The following is a 17957-nucleotide window of genomic DNA, read 5'->3' on the forward strand; positions in this document are numbered from 1 at the left end:
TTCTTCCAGGGGATCAGGGCTTCTACGCAGGCCTGGTCCACCCCGATACGCAAACGTCTGTGACGCCACGCATGAGGTGGATGTCGTGGTTTCAGCCATTACTGAAGGGGCCGCATACGAAGCAGGCCTAACTTTAGCATTGGGGATGCTGAAGCCATAAGGCCTAGCACCTTTTAAAACATTTTGATGGGGTGGGAGGCTCTGATTTTGAATGAGGCTGCGAGCCGCTGTATTGGCAGAGCTTGATCTGGCACGACTACTGCCCTCATCTGGGTTGAGTCGAAAACTGCTTCCAGAAACGAGATTCATCAGCTGGGATGCAGTGCGCTCTTGGCCAAATTGACCTTGAGTCCCAGGCATTCCAAGTGGCTGAGAAGAAGTGATCTGTGGGATAACAGCTCTGCCTCTAACTGGGCTAGAACAAGCCAGTCGTCGAGGTAATTGAGGATGCGGATTCCCCTTTGTCTCAGAGGGGAAAGAGCTGCGTCCATCTGTGGTGGGGGGGCAATATGGATGTGAAAGCAAGTCCCCCGGGCAGACTTACAGGAGGATCTGCTTTATTGTAATCATCCTGAATGACCGTCTCATGAGGGCAGGATTCAGGTGTCTGAGATTGAGGATGGGCCTTTGACCGCAGCCATAACAGCCTGATTTGCTCTGAGCTGGGGGGGGGGGACATTTTCTATGACTCCTCTAGCCAGCAGATTCATCACCTTTGTGCACAAGACATGTGCTTCCTTGCTCTGAACCGAGGTGGAGACCACACCGCTGAATACGGGTGTCTTTTTGCGAATCGAAGTGTAAAGCCTCGTTTTATTATCCCCAAACCCCAGTTTGACCCTTCGGGGGATGGCCTGCCAGGCCTCAGCCCACGTGACAAGGGGTTGGATTAATTTTAGCGGGTTGTCGCCATACTGAGACCCCACACTAATGATAATCAGAAAAGGAAACTGCTCTCCTTTGAAAAGATTAGGTTTTATTTGCCCACTATCACAGGGGATAATTGTGTGGGCACATGAACGGGCCCAGTATTCACAACAAACATATGCCTTAGGCACCCGAAACTGAATGGGGTGCTCTCCAAAAATACTTTGCTGTAGTTAATGCTCTCATAGTAAGAGCAGTCAGCCCTGCGCGCGCTGCCTCAGTGTGGGCGTGGCCCAGACGGGTCAAACTGGAAGATGTCAGTGATAATCATTAGTGACAGCATTCTCCATTAATCTGTCTAAAAAGATCAGACTGCGCATTAGAAGAGGAGTACTGATGATCGTTATGTGTAAACACACCGGCAGATGAAAAGTGCTGCACGCTTTCTCTCAGATTCGCCCGTAGCGGACGAGGAGAGGGGCGGGATTGTGTTCATTGAGAAAACAAGCCACAAGCTAAGCAGCGCGAGACATAAACATCCGTAGTGAAAGCGTGTTTGTCTCAGCGAGCGCAGCCTCAGCGTAGGCGTGGCCCAGGCGAGAGGCGCATTTAAATATGAAGCTGTCAGCACTATAATATCAAGGTGACAGCGTTCTGCTCCGATCCGCTTAGAAGAGTTGAGCGTAACGAGGGGCGCTGATTATAACACAGCCTGGCAGATCAAGTGAAACACATAGAATGTGTGTTGGCATGAGAATGCTCAAGCCTGATCGCTCAACTTGCGAGCTCGCTGTTACGTCCTCCGAGAAAACTGGGAGAAAAGAAACAGGAGAGCGGGGGAGGCGGGGGACCGCGAACAGGGGCAGACCGCTTTCGTAGAGAAAGCAGCCCATCTCCCTTAGCGACACAGACACAAATGCAAAGCTCTTAGAAATAAGCTCCTAAGGCTCGCCGGATGGCGGCAGGGGAATCAGCTGGGACCACTGCTGCTACGATGCTGAGGGTGGCGAAAAAGCAGCGAATCAGCCAAGCAGAGGGTCGCTTATTCAGCTTAATCCGCTGCGTAGGCGTTTTAATGGCGAGAAGCTTCGAGTCTCGTAAGTCAGTGAATAACATCGTCGCTGAAGGAGAAGAAATCTAAGGATCCTATGGTGAAACGGCCACTTATATAGCCGTACGGCCCCGCCCTTTCTGGCGGGCTTCGTCGCCATAGGCTCATGCAGCACTGCTGCCAAGTCATTGGTTCGTTGCGTTTCTCTGCACGATCCAATGTCTGTGCAGTTTCACTGCGTTATTAAAAAATGCTTCAGTCAAGGAGAAAAAAGGACTTTTCCCATAGCGTCTAGTGACGCAGTACAAGTGTAATATCGAAAGGGAACCTGTAATATTGAGTTAATATTAAAACCACAAACCAACATGTTCTTATCTCTGAAAGTTTATCCAATTTCCTCAGGAATTTAAATAATATTGTTTTTTACAACCAGATGCTGCACAATGTTGTTGCATCTTAAAGATTATTGATTATTATTGTGAGTAATGACAGAACATTTCAAGATGGCGGACGTAATGACAACATATCTGGAGTGACTGAATGTGGCATCTACCTATACATATCTATAATACAACCAAACAACTCACTGAGAGCGGAAACTACGGTAATGCAGGACTGTCAGTCATCGGCCGTGGGCGGAGCCTAAACAATGTGACATCACACTGCTCAGAGAATCAAAACGGCAGGACTAATGCGACTGATTTGTTTTAATGGGGATTAAAAAATAAGAAGTGGGTGGATTTTTGTCATTGTAGGGTGGTTGTGCTCACACACCGTCAACACATATTTATATCCAAACATCATGGAAAAGTGGATTTTGCATTATAGGTGCCCTTTCTTTCAGTCTGTGAGCACATGGATGCCTGTCCACATACGTTGGTGGTCAGTGTTTTTAAATTGGTCTTCAATCCTCAGTTTGTAGTCAGTAAACAGGATTTCATTTAGCAGTCACAGCAGAAGTGAGAGACAAAATTTAATTGAAGTCTATTCAAAAGTTAGTATGAATCTATTCTAAGAAGGCTGGAAGCTGTATTAAAAGTAAACAATGGTAAATACACTAATAAGATACTGGCTATTTCTAATGTGTTCACATTATGTTCTCTAACCTCTGTGCACTTAAAGGGGTAGTTCACCCAAAAATGAAAATTACCCCATGATTTTCACACCTCAAGCCATCCTAGATGTATATAAATCTCTTTTCAGACAAATATAATTAGCTATATTAAAAAATGTCCTGGCTCTTAAAGCTTTATAACGTGGGGTCAGACTCAAAGGAGAATTAAAATATACTACTGTAACATTACTAGTCATGTGAAATGACGTAAGATACTCACTTCAGTGTGTTGAGTCGACAGTGTTTATCCTGCAGTAGAGCAGCGATCTGATTCACTCGTGTGTCTCCTAGTTCATGTTCACTCAGATTCAGTTCTCTCAGGAGTAACGGGTTTTTACCCACAATTCCAGTCACATACTGACAGGCTTCATCTGCAGCAGGACCCAAAAACCTGCAGAAGAGAAGATAAAACAGGAATCAATTTATTTAAAGGGGTCATGGGATGCCCATTTTCGACAAGTTGATATGATTCTTTAGGGTCTTAATGAAAAGTCTCTAATATACTTTGATTAAAAATTCTCAATGGTTTTGTAAAACAACACCCCTTTTACCTTGTCAAAATCAGCTCTGCAAAAATCATCTCATTCTAAGAGGTTGTTCCTTTAAATGCAAATGAGCTCTGCTCACCCCGCCCCTCTCTTCTCTCTGTGGAATGACGATCTTGTTTACATTAGCCGCATTTAGCCACTTATCTTCCTAACTACCACGTTATAACGAAAGGCGATCGCAAAGATTCATAAAAAAAACCCGTCTTATACTCACTTCTGCTGTAAGTGACGTTGGATCATGAATGATTCGAGTGAACATAGACGGATATATGTAGATCGGGAGGCGCATTCCCTTCACAAACAAATGTAATCTACTGCATCTTCAGCTGCTCAGATGTCAGGAGTAAATGACGACCACTATGTTCATTATTACATCCAGCAACACAACACCTCAATCGCTCAATCTGAGATATTCTTGTCTAAATTACATCCCTGCTCTGGCATCGAAACAAGGAAAGTTACTGGACTGTGACAGCTGATCTGAGGTAAGACGCTCATGTCAGTCAACTATTGTGGGCGTGTCCTCTGTTGGTGTGACGCCACAACAACAGGCATCTGAGAATAGCTCGATTTGTAAAAGGAGATATTATTTTTACAGATTAATTAAAAACCACTGCATGGATTTTTAGAATCAGAATCAGAATCAGAAAGAGCTTTTATTGGCAAGTATGCTTGCGCATACAAGGAATTTGTTTCAGTGTTATTAGCTTCCAGTACACAGAGACAACAACGCACTGACAATAAAAATAAGAGAATAAGAAAAATACATATAGAACATAAATAGAATATAAATAGACCAAAAATAAAATAGAATATAATAATTATAATTTGTAAAAAAAATAAATTGACAAAAAACTAGGTGGTATGTACAGTTGTGCTATATGTGATAGGATGGAATGCAGGGGAGTGTTAGGGATGTATTAGGGTGGAGGTGGTAGCAGTAGATGTCAGATTATTCAACAAATTTTTATTGCACAATGGGAGGAACATTTTAACTGTTCATAAGGTGGATTGCCTGGGGGAAAAAACTGTTCATGCGTCTGGTAGTCCTGATATTTGGGGCTCTGTAGCACCGGCCAGATGGTAAGAGTTCAAAGAGGGGATGGCTTGGGTGCGAGGGGTCCAGAGTGATTTTCTGAGCTCTTTTCCTCACTCTGGATGTATATAGTTCCTGAAGGGTGGGCAGGGGAGCACCAATAATCTTCTCAGCAGTCCGGACCGTTCTCTGCAATCTTCTGATGTCTGATTTTGTAGCTGAGCCAAACCAGACAGTTATTGATGTGCACAGAACAGACTCGATGACGGCTGAGTAGAACTGTCTCAACAACTCCTGTGGTAGGTTAAACGTCTTCAGCTGGCGAAGGAAGTACAACCTTTGTTGGGCCTTTTTAACAATGGAGTCGATGTGAGTGACCCACTTCAGGTCCTGGGAGATGAAACATCCCAGGAACTTGAATTTCTCCACTGTAGCCACAGTGCTGTGCATGAAGGTGAGTGAGGAAAGTGCAGGGGGGTTCCTCCTGAAGTCCACTATCATCTCTACAGTTTTAAGCTTGTTCAGCTCCAGGTTGTTGTGACTGCACCAGACAGCCAGCTCTTTTACCTCCTGTCTGTAGGCAGACTCGTCACCGTCCCGAATGAGGCCGATAACCGTGGTGTCGTCAGGAAAAATTAAGGAGCTTGACAGAGGGGTCTTTAGAGGTGCAGTCATTGGTGTAGAGGGAGAAGAGCAGTGGGGAGAGAACACAACCCTGAGGGGCGCCAGTGTTGGTGGTGCGGCTGCTTGATGTGAATTTCCCCAGTCTCACCAGCTGTTGCCTATCTGTCAGAAAGCTGGTGATCCATTGACAGATAGAGCTAGGAACAGAAAGTTGGTTTAGTTTGGTGTGGAGGAGTGAAGGAATGATGGTGTTGAAGGCCGAACTGAAGTCCACAAACAGGATCCTCACATAAGTCCCTGGTCTGTCCAGATGCTGCAGGATGAAGTACAAGCCAATGTTCACTGCATCATCCACTGACCTGTTTGCTCGGTAAGCAAACTGCAGGGGGTCCAGTAAGGGTCCGGTGATGTCCTTCAGATAAGCCAAAACCAGTTTTTCAAATGACTTCATGACGACAGATGTTAGCGCCACAGGTCTGTAGTCGTTAAGTCCTGTTATCTTGGATTTCTTTGGAACAGGAATAATGGTTGAGTGTTTTAGGCAGTCAGGGACTTCACACAGCTCCAGAGACCTGTTGAAGATCTGTGAAAAGATGGGGGCCATTTTGTCAGCGCAGGTTTTCAGACAGGCTGGTGTCACACCATCTGGGCCTGGTGCCTTTCTTTTTTTGTTCTTTCTGAAGACCTGGCGCACCTTAATCTTAATCTGATTTGAAGTGAAGGAGAGGGGGAGAGGGGGGTTGCTGGAGGTGGTAATGGTTGTGTGAAGAGATCATCAGAGCGGGTTGGATGGGTTTCAAATCATTATAGGGTAGATTTGTACATACACTGCCAACACACATTAATGTTCAAAAAACATAAAAGTGAACTTAGCATCCGATGACCCCTTTAACTGATGTCTGTGTTGATGCAACAGTAATTCTGCTCATAATGAGAGAAACTGCAGGTTCAGGTTCAGACATATTTGTGTGTGCTGAATTATCACCAGTCCTCTCCTGACACACAATACATGTTTGTGGCCTGTTATATCATGTGCTGAATACCAGCACATCTAGTGACCCAAAATGTCTGATTAACCTATAACTTTTAACACAACTAAACTGTGTTGACATTTATCATCAAAACAACAGCAGCTGCAGCATCTGATCTTTCAAGTTTGATCATCATAAACATTCTTGAAGCAACAAATTATGTACCTTATTATAGTGAAAATTATTATAGTGAAATAATATAATATAATTTATTCACATGCTTATTATTTATTTTGCATTATTTCATGATCTCTCACCTCAGTGTCTTAAGTTGACAGTTTGGATCCTGTAGTAAATCATTGAGCTCCTTCACTCCTGGATCCTGGAAATGTCCAGGATCATTTCCTGTGAGATCCAGCTCTATCAGGTGTGAAGGGTTTGATCTCAGAGCTGAAGCCAGAACTTTATAACCTTCTTCAGTGATACTGCAGTCTGAAAGTCTATAAAAAAACAAAACAAAACAAAACAAAAAAAACAATATATATATATATATATATATATATATATATATATATATATATGTAACGGAGTTAAAATAATGCTAGTTAAATTCAGGCATAAATTGGGAAACACGCCATTGGTTGTTGCACTGCGCTTAATCACGTTCGTTATATCAGGGGGCGGTGCTATGTATTAGCCAGCAGTTTCAGGAAGCTTCGCTGCTGGTAAGCTGCTTTGATGATCGCTCCGTCTTATTAACAGAGTTTTGATTGTTTTCGAGCACAAAGCTGAACTTTAATACTTCAGAAAAGATTATTCAGCTCCTAGTTGTTATTTGTGATGATAAAACAAAGTGTATGTGTGTATCAGCTTTCTTGTAAATTCTGAACCTCTGTATATTTCATTTTAAGACTGACATGCGTCATCATTGAGCTGCCAATTTACCAACCTTTGGTCCTGTGTGTTTCAGGTATGTGTTTTATTCGGTTTTTGTCATGTTCTGTGTGTGTAAATCATTAGCCGCTAGCATTAGCACAAGTGCTGCATACTCGCGCATACTTTCTTTTTGTTATACAAAAATATTGGTCACTTGAGTTTACGGTTTCACTGCATTGATGTGATTCTAAAAGAGTACAGTTTTGTATCTTATTTTTATGTATGTTTCATTCAGATTTATGTCCACCGTATGTTCACATTCGCTCAGAGAAAATGTAATTAGCAGCAGTTTCACGAAGCTTCGCCGCTGACTGACATGCGTCATCATTGAGCTGCCAATTTACCAACCTTTGGTCCTGTGTGTTTCAGTTTGTTTCAGTGTCTGGATAGGAAAATTAAAAGAAGCCTTGAGTGACCACCAACCTGATTTGCAGTGTCCATCATTTCACCATCACCCACACCGTCATATATATATATATATATATATATATATTGTGGCGCTGAGGCCGGTTGCTCCTCGTTATAAATGTGTTCACTTTATTATTTGTTATGGGGGGAGTAGTTGAGGGGAGGGGCGAGGTGCGCGGAAAAAAAGGAGAGAGCGCGTTGGACAATTCAGAGTGGAAGGAAAAGGAGAAAAGATAATAACCCTCTGCGTTTTCTCGTGTTATCTTTGTTTTGCAAAGATAGGACGCCTCCCGTTACCCTTTGCTTAGGTTGTAAGTTCAGGAAATAAAGAAAAGGCCGTTGGCTGTTTGTTAAACCGGATCTCCGTCTCCTGCCTATTTAATCTGGGAAGTTGCATCGACGCTACACTGGTGTCAGAAGTGGGATCAACCACAACCACAGTCGCGACTCCCAGAAAACGATGAAAAACACCCCGGTAAGATCGCTTCATTTATTAAGTGAGCAGGAAGAACAAAGCATGGGAGTGCCCCGGTATGGGCGGGATGACCGGAATCTCGAGGGAGAGATGGCGCTTGAGGAGAGAGTTGCGTTAATACGCACATTATCGCCCAACAACCCTTTTCGGCCGCTTTTGATGAATGAATGTGATAAAGAGCATTCCCTTAAAACTAAACCACCGTCTCCCACGTCTTTTATTGGCATGTCTCATTCTTTCAGTAAACATGTGCGCCTCGCGAGCACACCGATCGCGGCCGCTCGCGATCCCGAAAGCCTCCGGTGCGTTGACCCGGAACCGGATGTCGGCGGGGACCAAAACATCCGGTACGGAGCGCTAATGGCGGACGTTGACAGAAACGCTGTTAAACCGAGCCGCTATACAGTGAGTAAGGTGGATGAAACTTTTCCTGTTTATTCTAATGATTCAAGCTACCAGTATAATCAGCCCCAAACCGTTGAAATGCCTATTGAAGGGGCGTTTGTTACTGATCAGTGCAGCTTAGCTGGCAGACATGCTGCCCCAAAGGCTTCACCAGCCAAGGCTAATAGTCATTATTTAAGCACCCCCACTTATAATGTTCAACGTCCAAGCCTGCTGCCACCCGAACTTCCCCACAAGGTGGCCAATTCTCATTTCACTAAACCTAGGGATGGTGTTAACAAGCACTCTGATCAGTTGTTGTCTAACAGCTTGGAACAGACACCAGACACTCAGCTCATGCTAAGCGTGTATCCAACCACTCCCTCTGTCCCTCCCTGCTGGGTCTCAAAACCCCTAGCTAAAGAAGCTGTCACCGCTTGCTGTACATTTTCTGGCCTGTCAGCGCCAGCCACCTCCCTTCAACCTGAGCGGGGAGGTAATAAAACCCGTAGCTGTCTGAAACTGGGGCGCTATGATGGCCGTTCTTCTTATGAGGCATTCCAGAAGAAGTTTGAGTTGGTGGCTGAGGTTAATGGTTGGGACGAAGTTGAGCGGGTGGGTCAGCTTGCAGCTGCTTTAGATGGTGACGCACAACAGGTGTTGTTGGATGTCCAAGGAAGTCAGGTTTATAGTCCCCAGGCACTGCATCAGGCTTTGTTTCGGCGTTTCGGGGACACCACACCCCCGATGGCCCTACGGCAACAGTTTCAGGAGCACACCCGTCAACCGAAGGAGCCTTTAGGTGTGTTTATGGCTGACCTGCGAAATTTAGCTCAACGCAGCTATCCTACATTTAGCGAACACGTGAGAGATGCATTGGTTCTGGATGCGTTCATCCGAGGATTGACTCCAGACCGCCTACGACAGCAGGTACGAATAGCTCAACCATCCAGCCTTGATGAAGCCCTAGACCAAGCTCAAGTTATAGAGGAGATATTGGATGAGTGGTCCATTGGAGTTGTTGGCCGTCCCAGGGTTTTTGCTGCATACTCTGGGGGGCAGACTCCGTCACCAACTGTTAAGATGAATGCGCCCCAGAGGGAACTTGTGGTTTGCTGGCGCTGTGGAAAAGCAGGGCATTTGCGTCGGGAATGCACCACCCTCAATGATGTAGCATCCACGCAGCCCTCGGGAAACGGACAGGGGCCGGAGTAGAGGGAGGTACTCCCGGCCCGTCTATCACTCCTGAACCTCCCTGTGAATTGTCTCTTGAGAAGACTAGTCCAGTCGAGTGTTGTCGGATTGAGGTCGAAGTGGATGGACAATCAGTGCAGGCCTTGCTTGACACTGGCTCTACTGTCACTATTATTCATCCTAGGCTCTTGATGAGAAGGGTTCTCCAGACTTCCCGTTTTTCCCTTGTGACCGTCATGGGCGAGCAGGCAACTATGATGGGCTGTTGTGAGGTGGAACTCAAGGTTGGTGGATACAGTACTGTTATGTGGGTTTGTGCTGCAGAGATTCCAGAATGCTGTCTCCTGGGGATTGACTTCCTGCACCAGGCAGTTGCGGTTTTGGACTTGGGGGCGGCGACCCTAACCTTCGCTGGGAAGTGCTCTGTGCCGATTTACTTTAACTCAGTTTTGCCGGGTCCTCAGTCACATTACGTAGGCCTTCCAAGACCAGCTCCCCATGTCCAATCGACTGCTGAATCAACCTCGTCTGTCCGGTCACCAACGTTACAGCTCAGAGAGACACCGTCGTCTGGTTCAGCTGCAGGTCTTTCAACCATTTGCCCTGTCAGTGATGGAGGGGCCCATAGCCAGGATATTATGAGCACGGCCTCCGTGCAGACAGCACAAGCTGTCTGTGAGAGAAGTAGTCAAGACCTGGAGGGACCCCAGAAGCAGAAACTGTGGACAGTGCTGGAACGTCATCATGCAGTTTTTGCAACCTCAGCCCATGATGTCGGCCAGACACAACTGGTACAGCATTGTATAGACACGGGCAATGCCCATCCCATCCGGCAGCGTCCACGACGGTTGCCCCCCACAAGGCAGGCAGCTGCAGATCGCTGCCTTGAGGAGATGAAGGCTGCAGGAATTATAGAGCCATCAGAAAGCCCGTGGGCCTCGCCAGTTGTATTGGTTCCTAAAAAGGATGGCAGCTGGCGCTTCTGTGTCGACTTCAGGCAGTTGAATGAGGTGACCATTAAGGACTCCTACCCCCTTCCGCGAGTGGATGAGTCATTGGATAAAATTGCTGGTTCGAAGTGGTTCTCGTTGCTCGATCTACGGAGTGGTTACTGGCAGGTTGCCTTAAGTGCAGATGCAAGACCGAAGACCGCATTTACGACGGGGATGGGCCTTTGGCAATTTAGAACTATGCCCTTTGGTCTTTGTAACGCTCCAGCGACCTTTGAGCGATTAATGGAGCAGGTGCTCCAGGGAATTCCGAGAGAGTCATGCCTGGTTTATTTGGATGACATCTTAGTGCATGGGAAGGACTTTGAGTCAGCCTTGAGTGCCCTCGACCTTGTCATAACCCGGATAGCCCAGGCTGGCTTGAAGCTTCATCCGGATAAGTGCCAGCTAATGCAGAAAGCAGTAACATTTCTGGGCCACTATGTTAGTGCAGAAGGAGTGGCCACTGATGAACAGAAGACGGTAGCTGTCCGCGATTGGCCAGTCCCATGCGGTCTTAGACAGTTGAGGGCTTTCCTGGGACTAGCGTCATATTATCGGAAATTTGTTCCAGGGTTCGCCACTGTTGCCGCTCCTCTCCATCAGCTAACAAAAAAATCACAGCGGTTTCAGTGGGGACAAGAACAGCAGCAGGCTTTTGATCGTCTGAAGGAGGCTTTGTGTCATGCCCCAGTCTTGGCCGCACCGGATCCTAGATTACCGTTTATCCTGGACACAGATGCCAGTAATGTAGGCCTGGGCGCCATTCTTTCCCAGGACGGGGAAAAAGGGGAGCGGGTCATAGCCTATTACAGTCGGGCTTTCAACAGAGCAGAGCGTAATTACTGCGTAACCCGACGAGAACTTTTAGCAGTGGTGGAGGCAGTTAGCCACTTTAGGCATCACCTATGTGGTCTCCCTTTTGTGATCCGAACAGATCACGCATCACTGCACTGGCTGTTGTCTTTCCGGGAGCCAGAGGGACAAGTGGCTCGGTGGATAGAACGCCTGCAAGAGTTTCAATTCACCATCCAGCATCGGAAGGGGGAAAGTCATCAGAATGCGGACGGGTTGTCGAGACGCATCTGTAAAGACACTTGCTCCCAGTGTGAGCGGCTGACTGGATATACAGGGCAGGGACCAGCTGACAAGACCCCTGAAATCCAGATAGAGGCATCTTGTTGTGCGGTGCTGCCTGATTCCAAGGTAGCATGGGCCAATGAACAGCGTAAGGACACCGACCTCCAGGTAGTCATTAACTGGGTGGAAACAGGGCGTAGATTGGCGTGGGAAGAGGTTGCAGCTTTCGGACCGGTGGTGAGGGGACTGTGGTCCATGAGAGATGGCTTGGCTTTGAATATGGGAGTGTTGCAGAGGGGATTCGTAGAACCTGCAACTGGCGTAACCAAGTGGCAGACGGTGGTGCCCAAGTCCTGTCATCACTTGGTTTTGGAGGCAATGCATGGACAGCCAGGGGTAGGACATTTTGGGGTGAACAAAACATTGAAAAGGGTGCGGCAAGAGTTCTACTGGAACACTTGCCGTAGGGATGTTGAGTCCTTCTGTCGTCGATGTGATGCCTGCACTGCAAAAAAAGGGCCAACAGGCCAGTCTCATGCCCCTTTGCAGCAACGTCTAGTTGGCTGTCCCATGGATCGTGTGGCTGTAGATGTGTTGGGACCATTTCCCCGGACCCCTAGAGGAAATCGGTTTGTGGTGGTCGCCATGGACTATTTTACAAAATGGCCGGAGGCCTATGCTGTTCCCAATCAGGAGGCCGGGACAGTGGCAGAAGTTCTGCTGGAAGGCATGTTTGCTCGTTTTGGGGTCCCCACTGAAGTGCATAGTGATCAAGGAAGGAACTTTGAGTCCCAACTGTTCTCTGACCTCTGTCGACAGTTAGGTATCCGGAAGACGAGGACAACTCCCTTGCATCCCCAGAGTGATGGGTTGGTGGAGCGGTACAATCGGACGCTGGCCACCCAACTGGCTCTATGTGTGAGCCGGGATCAAAAGGACTGGGATCTGCAGTTGCCACTGGTTCTGCTTGCTACTCGTAGTGCAGTGCAGGAGACAACCGGGTGTACACCAGCGCTTCTCATGCTGGGCAGAGAACTGAGAACCCCATCTTCCTTGCTAATGGGTCGCCCACCGGACGCACCGGATGCACCACCTGGGTTGGAGTACGCCCATCAGTTACAAGACCGGCTACAGTCAGCCCATGAGTTTGCCCGTCGTCAAGCGCTGCAAGCAGGCATCCGCCAGAAACGAGCATATGACCATCGCTGCACAGGACGTGATTTTAATGCAGGAGAGCTTGTATGGGTCTATGGACCTAAGAGACAGAAGGGACGTTCGCCTAAACTGGATTGTGCCTGGGTAGGACCCTGTTATGTGGTGAAGAGGCTTGGAGAGTCCATTTATCGTGTGAGGAAGAAGCCTGGAGGTCATACTGTGGTTTTGCATCGAGACCGGCTGGCCCCGTACCAAGGAGAACAGCGACCCTTCGATAACAGAAGCCCACGGCAGACTGTTGGGGCAACCCATCCTGCGTACGGAGGAGCTGAACACGCAGCGCCGGACAATGGGTGGGGAACCTCAGCAGGCTGTGAAGAGGGTGATGCCTCAACCCAGGCTTCTGGGGGAGCTCTAGGCACTCCTGGAGGAGCTGAACACGCAGCGTCAGGGGGGTCTGGGGTTCTCCTGGGGTGGTCTGGGTTGAGGTCACCTGAAGATCGCATGATAAGCTCAGACCGTCCATTGAGGGAAGGAAGACCTAGTGGAGGTAGCCCTTGTGACTTCCCGACTACCCCCTTGGGAGCGGTCCTGCCTAATTTTGTCCCACAACAGATCCAAAGGACAAGGACTGGATCACGGCTTCGGCCCAGAGAGGCACTGAGAGTACCAAAGCGCTTTGTGGATTTCACTCTTCCTCGGGGACGAGGAAACCTGAGGGGGGGGCAGTGTGGCGCTGAGGCCGGTTGCTCCTCGTTATAAATGTGTTCACTTTATTATTTGTTATGGGGGGAGGCGTCTGGGGGGAGTAGTTGAGGGGGAGGGGCGAGGTGCGCGGAAAAAAAGGAGAGAGCGCGTTGGACAATTCAGAGTGGAAGGAAAAGGAGAAAAGATAATAACCCTCTGCGTTTTCTCGTGTTATCTTTGTTTTGCAAAGATAGGACGCCTCCCGTTACCCTTTGCTTAGGTTGTAAGTTCAGGAAATAAAGAAAAGGCCGTTGGCTGTTTGTTAAACCGGATCTCCGTCTCCTGCCTATTTAATCTGGGAAGTTGCATCGACGCTACAATATATATATATATATATATATATATATATATATATATATATAAAAACAAAACAAAAACAATATATTATATATATATATATATATATATATATATATATATATATATATATATATATCCCTATATATAGGGATGCACCGAAACGTATCGGCCGAAATGCTTGCGCGTTTTGTCAGTAAAGCCGGTTCTGTAATCAGCGGTAAATGCCATCAGGTGCGTGATTTCACGTTGAGCCGTATATACTACACACAGCCGTTGTTCACTGACGAGCTGCGCAAATTCACACTGACGGTGTATTTCCACTACAGCGTAGCGAGTAGAGCGGAGCGGAGCGTTTCCCATTCATTCCTATGGAAGTTGAGCGTAGACGCACTGCGCAAGCGTTCTTCATTCCTTCCATAGGAATGAATGGAAAACGCTCCGCTCCGCTCTACTCGCTACGCTGTAGTGGAAATACACCGTGATAATGAACATGGATTTGCGCAGCTCCTCAGTGAACAACGGCTGTGTGTAGTATATACGGCTCAACGTGAAATCACACACCTGATGGCATTTACCGCTGATTACAGAACCGGCTTTACTGACAAAACGTGCAAGCATTTCGGCCGATACGTTTCGGTGCATCCCTAATATATATAAATTTTATAAACCAACATTTTCACTTCTTATAACGTGTGAATACCCCATGTTGTATTTTACAACTAACACAACCTGCCTTGTCATCACTAGTTTTGTTTTGATTTCCCGAATCCGCTAGTTTATAGCCCGTTAGCAGCACCAGTGTCTTTGGCGTTAATCTTGCTTGCATTGTTTACACACTATTTACACACATTACCATTGTTGCTTTAATGCAAGTAACAGTGAGTAAACTAGGGGCAGCCATGGTCTAATGGTTAGGGAGTCGGGCTTGACTCATCTCTGTGTGTGTGTGTGTTTGTTCACTACTCACTACTGTGTGTGTGCACAAATTCTGAGTATGGGTCACCACACTTGGCCACACGTCACGTCCTTTCCTTTTGCTTAATGGCGAATTTGTGTCTACCTTTGAGTGCAGGTAGACAACACTCTGACCACCTCTACTCCGTGTGCTTCTCTGCACAGGTCACGTGCACTCTGGACGCGATCTTCCCAGGTGTCCTTCACTCCGCCGCCGGGACACCACGGACCCTGGGTGCAGCAGCAGAGAAAGACGCGAGCCAGGCCCCGGGCGAGGACCTTGCTCCCTCCGCCGCCTCCAGTGTTGCAGTCGATTCTGTTTGTAACGGCCACCTAATGTTTAACATTATATTAAGGTCCCTTTAAATATATTTTTCTCTTAGTTTTACCACTGTTTTGTGAACGCGCACGCACTGAGATAGAGTCAAGAGTGAGGCGAGAGATGGTCGCTCTGCTGCTGAATACTACAATGTTCTAACTTTCTTCCTTTTTGTTTGTCCCGTTACCAGAGTGTTTTATGTACTGTTTTGTACTCGCCCTCGCGTATGTGTGTGAGAGGAGTGCACTAGCACAAACAACTATAAAGGCTTATCAAATGACTAATTGCCTCGAGTTTTCTTTTCTTGTTTCGGATGGACTCTCTGGCGGACGTTACATGTTCCCCTCTGGAATTCCTGTTACCCCTAGACCAAGTGTATCTGCTGAGCGGGTTGCCAGGTCTGCGTAATTAACCCGAACAACTGTTAATCAAACTTTGCCTAAATACGCGGAAATAAAAACTGTGATTTTGGCAACAGTGGTGCTGCAAACGCGTCCAAATGCACCCAAAACACAACTAAATGTACGGAAAGCGAAAAGGGACAAAAGTGTTGGCGCTACTTTCAAATGTCTTGCTACACTGCAACGTAAAAAAAATTATTCTCCCTCTTCCATTAATGTTCTGTGGTTTTAATTATTTTTCCATTGTTTTTGTCTAATGTCTGAATTTATGCATTTAGATTTTGCGTATACGTTTTAGTCTAATCTGTCGGTGCAGACAGATAAAACTTAATAACTCATATTATAGACCAGGGGTGGTGAACGTCGGTCCTGGAGATCCGCAGCCCTGCATAGTTTTGCTTCAGCCCTAATCAAACACACCTGAACAAGCTAATCAAGGTCTGAAGGGTTACTAGAAAACAACAGGCAGGTGAGTTTTAATTAGGGTTGGAGCTGAACTCTGCAGGGCTGCGGCTCTCCAGGACCGGAGTTCACCACCCCTGTTATAGACTATATGTGACTCTGGACCACAAAACCAGTCTTATGTTGCACGGGTATATTTTTAGCAAATGCCAGAAATACACCTGATGGGTCATCGATTTTTTTATGCCAAACATCATTAGGATATTAGGTAAAGATCATGTTCCATGAAGATATTTTGTAAATTTCGTAAGTTTTGATTAGTAATATGCATTAGACATCTTTAAAGGTGATTTTCTCCATATTTTGATTTTTTTGCACCCTCAGATTCCAGATTCAAATAGTTGTATCTCAGCCAAATATTGTCCTTTCCTAACAAACCATGCATCAACGGAAAGCTTATTTATTCAGCATTCATGTGACTTATGACTGGTTTTGTGGTCCAGAGTCACATATAATACATCATAATATTTCATCTATCAGTCCTCTAACTGATAACTTCTTGGCATATATTGAATTTGAATACTTTACAAAATGTTATTGTTTTCACAAGAAGGGAAAATATACAGCTGTTATAATAAGTGACACGTATCCTAATTTCAGAGGTCACTAATGAAATCAATTAAGATTAACAAGTTAATCAATAGAGCTATAAACAGTGTTGGGCAGTAGCGTCGCTACAAGTAGTGACGCTACTAGCTTAACTACATTTCTCAGTAGCGTGGTGGTAGCGTCGCTGTTTTCTGAATCAAATAGCTTTTCAGTAGCTAAGCTCTTATTTTGATCAAGTAGCGTCAACAAAAGCTAAAAGCTATATATTTTTCTATACTTTAAGCTCAAATCGGAAATATAACTGCTACAGATCACTGATCCTGGGTCAGTAAGCGACGTCACCGCCACTAAACTTCGTGACGCCATTGGCTCATTAAACTGTCAGTCAAACCGTATTAATCCTCCCGCCTCTCTCGTGAATGAAGTGCGGCGCGCAGTTTGAAGCATCTCAGCGTGTTTGCAGACTTGAGGTAAATAAAGAAGTGTTGATTGAAAAAGTACATGTTTTCTGTATTTATAATACAGCACTGCATTTATAAAGGCTAATGTTTTTTTTTGCATTCGAGGAGATGAGAAAAGTGTGTCTTAGTCTAGCATTTGTTGTCGAGACAACCAAATTGCTTATGTGAAGCGCTGAATCTTTATATTTTAGCTAAATGTCAGAAAAAAACTGAGCGCCCACGTAGCAACAGAAAACTGTATAATCGGCAATGCAAACGCGTGAATGCAATGCACGTACTGCCTCTATTGTAGCGGTATTGAGAAAAAAAACTTAGTAGGCTACTTGAACTCGTGGGCGCCTTGATTTTAGTCTTTGAAGCAGGCTAGTGCTCTGGGAAGATCTCAAACTCAGAAGAACGCGATGGGGAGTGGGTGGGTGTGGGTTGTCAAATTCATGGCGAAAGGCAAAATGTTTCGGTTTGTTCTTAGCCAAAAAAAAAAACAAAAAAAACAAACAAACAAAAAATAAAATAAAAATATAGCTGCAAGCAGCAATTGCGGGGCCAAGCACAAAAGAGGCAGAATGAGGAGTTAAGCACGGCAAGGAGCAGCAGACCGACTACAACAGTGAGTAACTTAAGCCATTTTAGGATAATATCAGTTGAAATGGCTGAAAAATCATAAATACAACCAATCGTAATAAAATTTAATGGCTTATCACTTTTGACCAACAGGTGGCGCTGTTTTCAAATTGATGTGACGTGTTCTGTGTGAAATGACAATGACACACACAAAGTTTGCCGTCATTATGTCAAAGCTTTGCAGAGATACAGCCTCAGATGTAGTTTGGCATCTTTCCAGCAAATTTGTTGATGCGCTAAACGAAAACGATTGTGTATATCGACACGAAATTCATAACTTTTTGCCAGCATAGTCTGAAGATAATCTGAGT

General features: G+C 46.0%; 1 protein-coding gene across 2 annotated transcripts in view; it reads right to left on the bottom strand.

The window, feature by feature from the left end:
* The window catches only part of LOC127160096 (ribonuclease inhibitor-like), an 81903-nt gene that overhangs the window by 16339 nt on the left and 47607 nt on the right, over positions 1 to 17957 (bottom strand). For both annotated transcript variants that reach the window (XM_051102758.1, XM_051102757.1), the window contains 2 exons: positions 6529 to 6711; positions 3253 to 3423 (listed from right to left, as the gene is read on the bottom strand). In XM_051102758.1, coding sequence (XP_050958715.1) covers positions 3253 to 3423; positions 6529 to 6711 — 354 coding nt within the window. The remainder of the gene's footprint in view (positions 1 to 3252; positions 3424 to 6528; positions 6712 to 17957) is intronic.

This window comes from Labeo rohita, unplaced genomic scaffold (assembly GCF_022985175.1).
Source record: "Labeo rohita strain BAU-BD-2019 unplaced genomic scaffold, IGBB_LRoh.1.0 scaffold_288, whole genome shotgun sequence".
Classification (NCBI taxonomy): domain Eukaryota; kingdom Metazoa; phylum Chordata; class Actinopteri; order Cypriniformes; family Cyprinidae; genus Labeo; species Labeo rohita.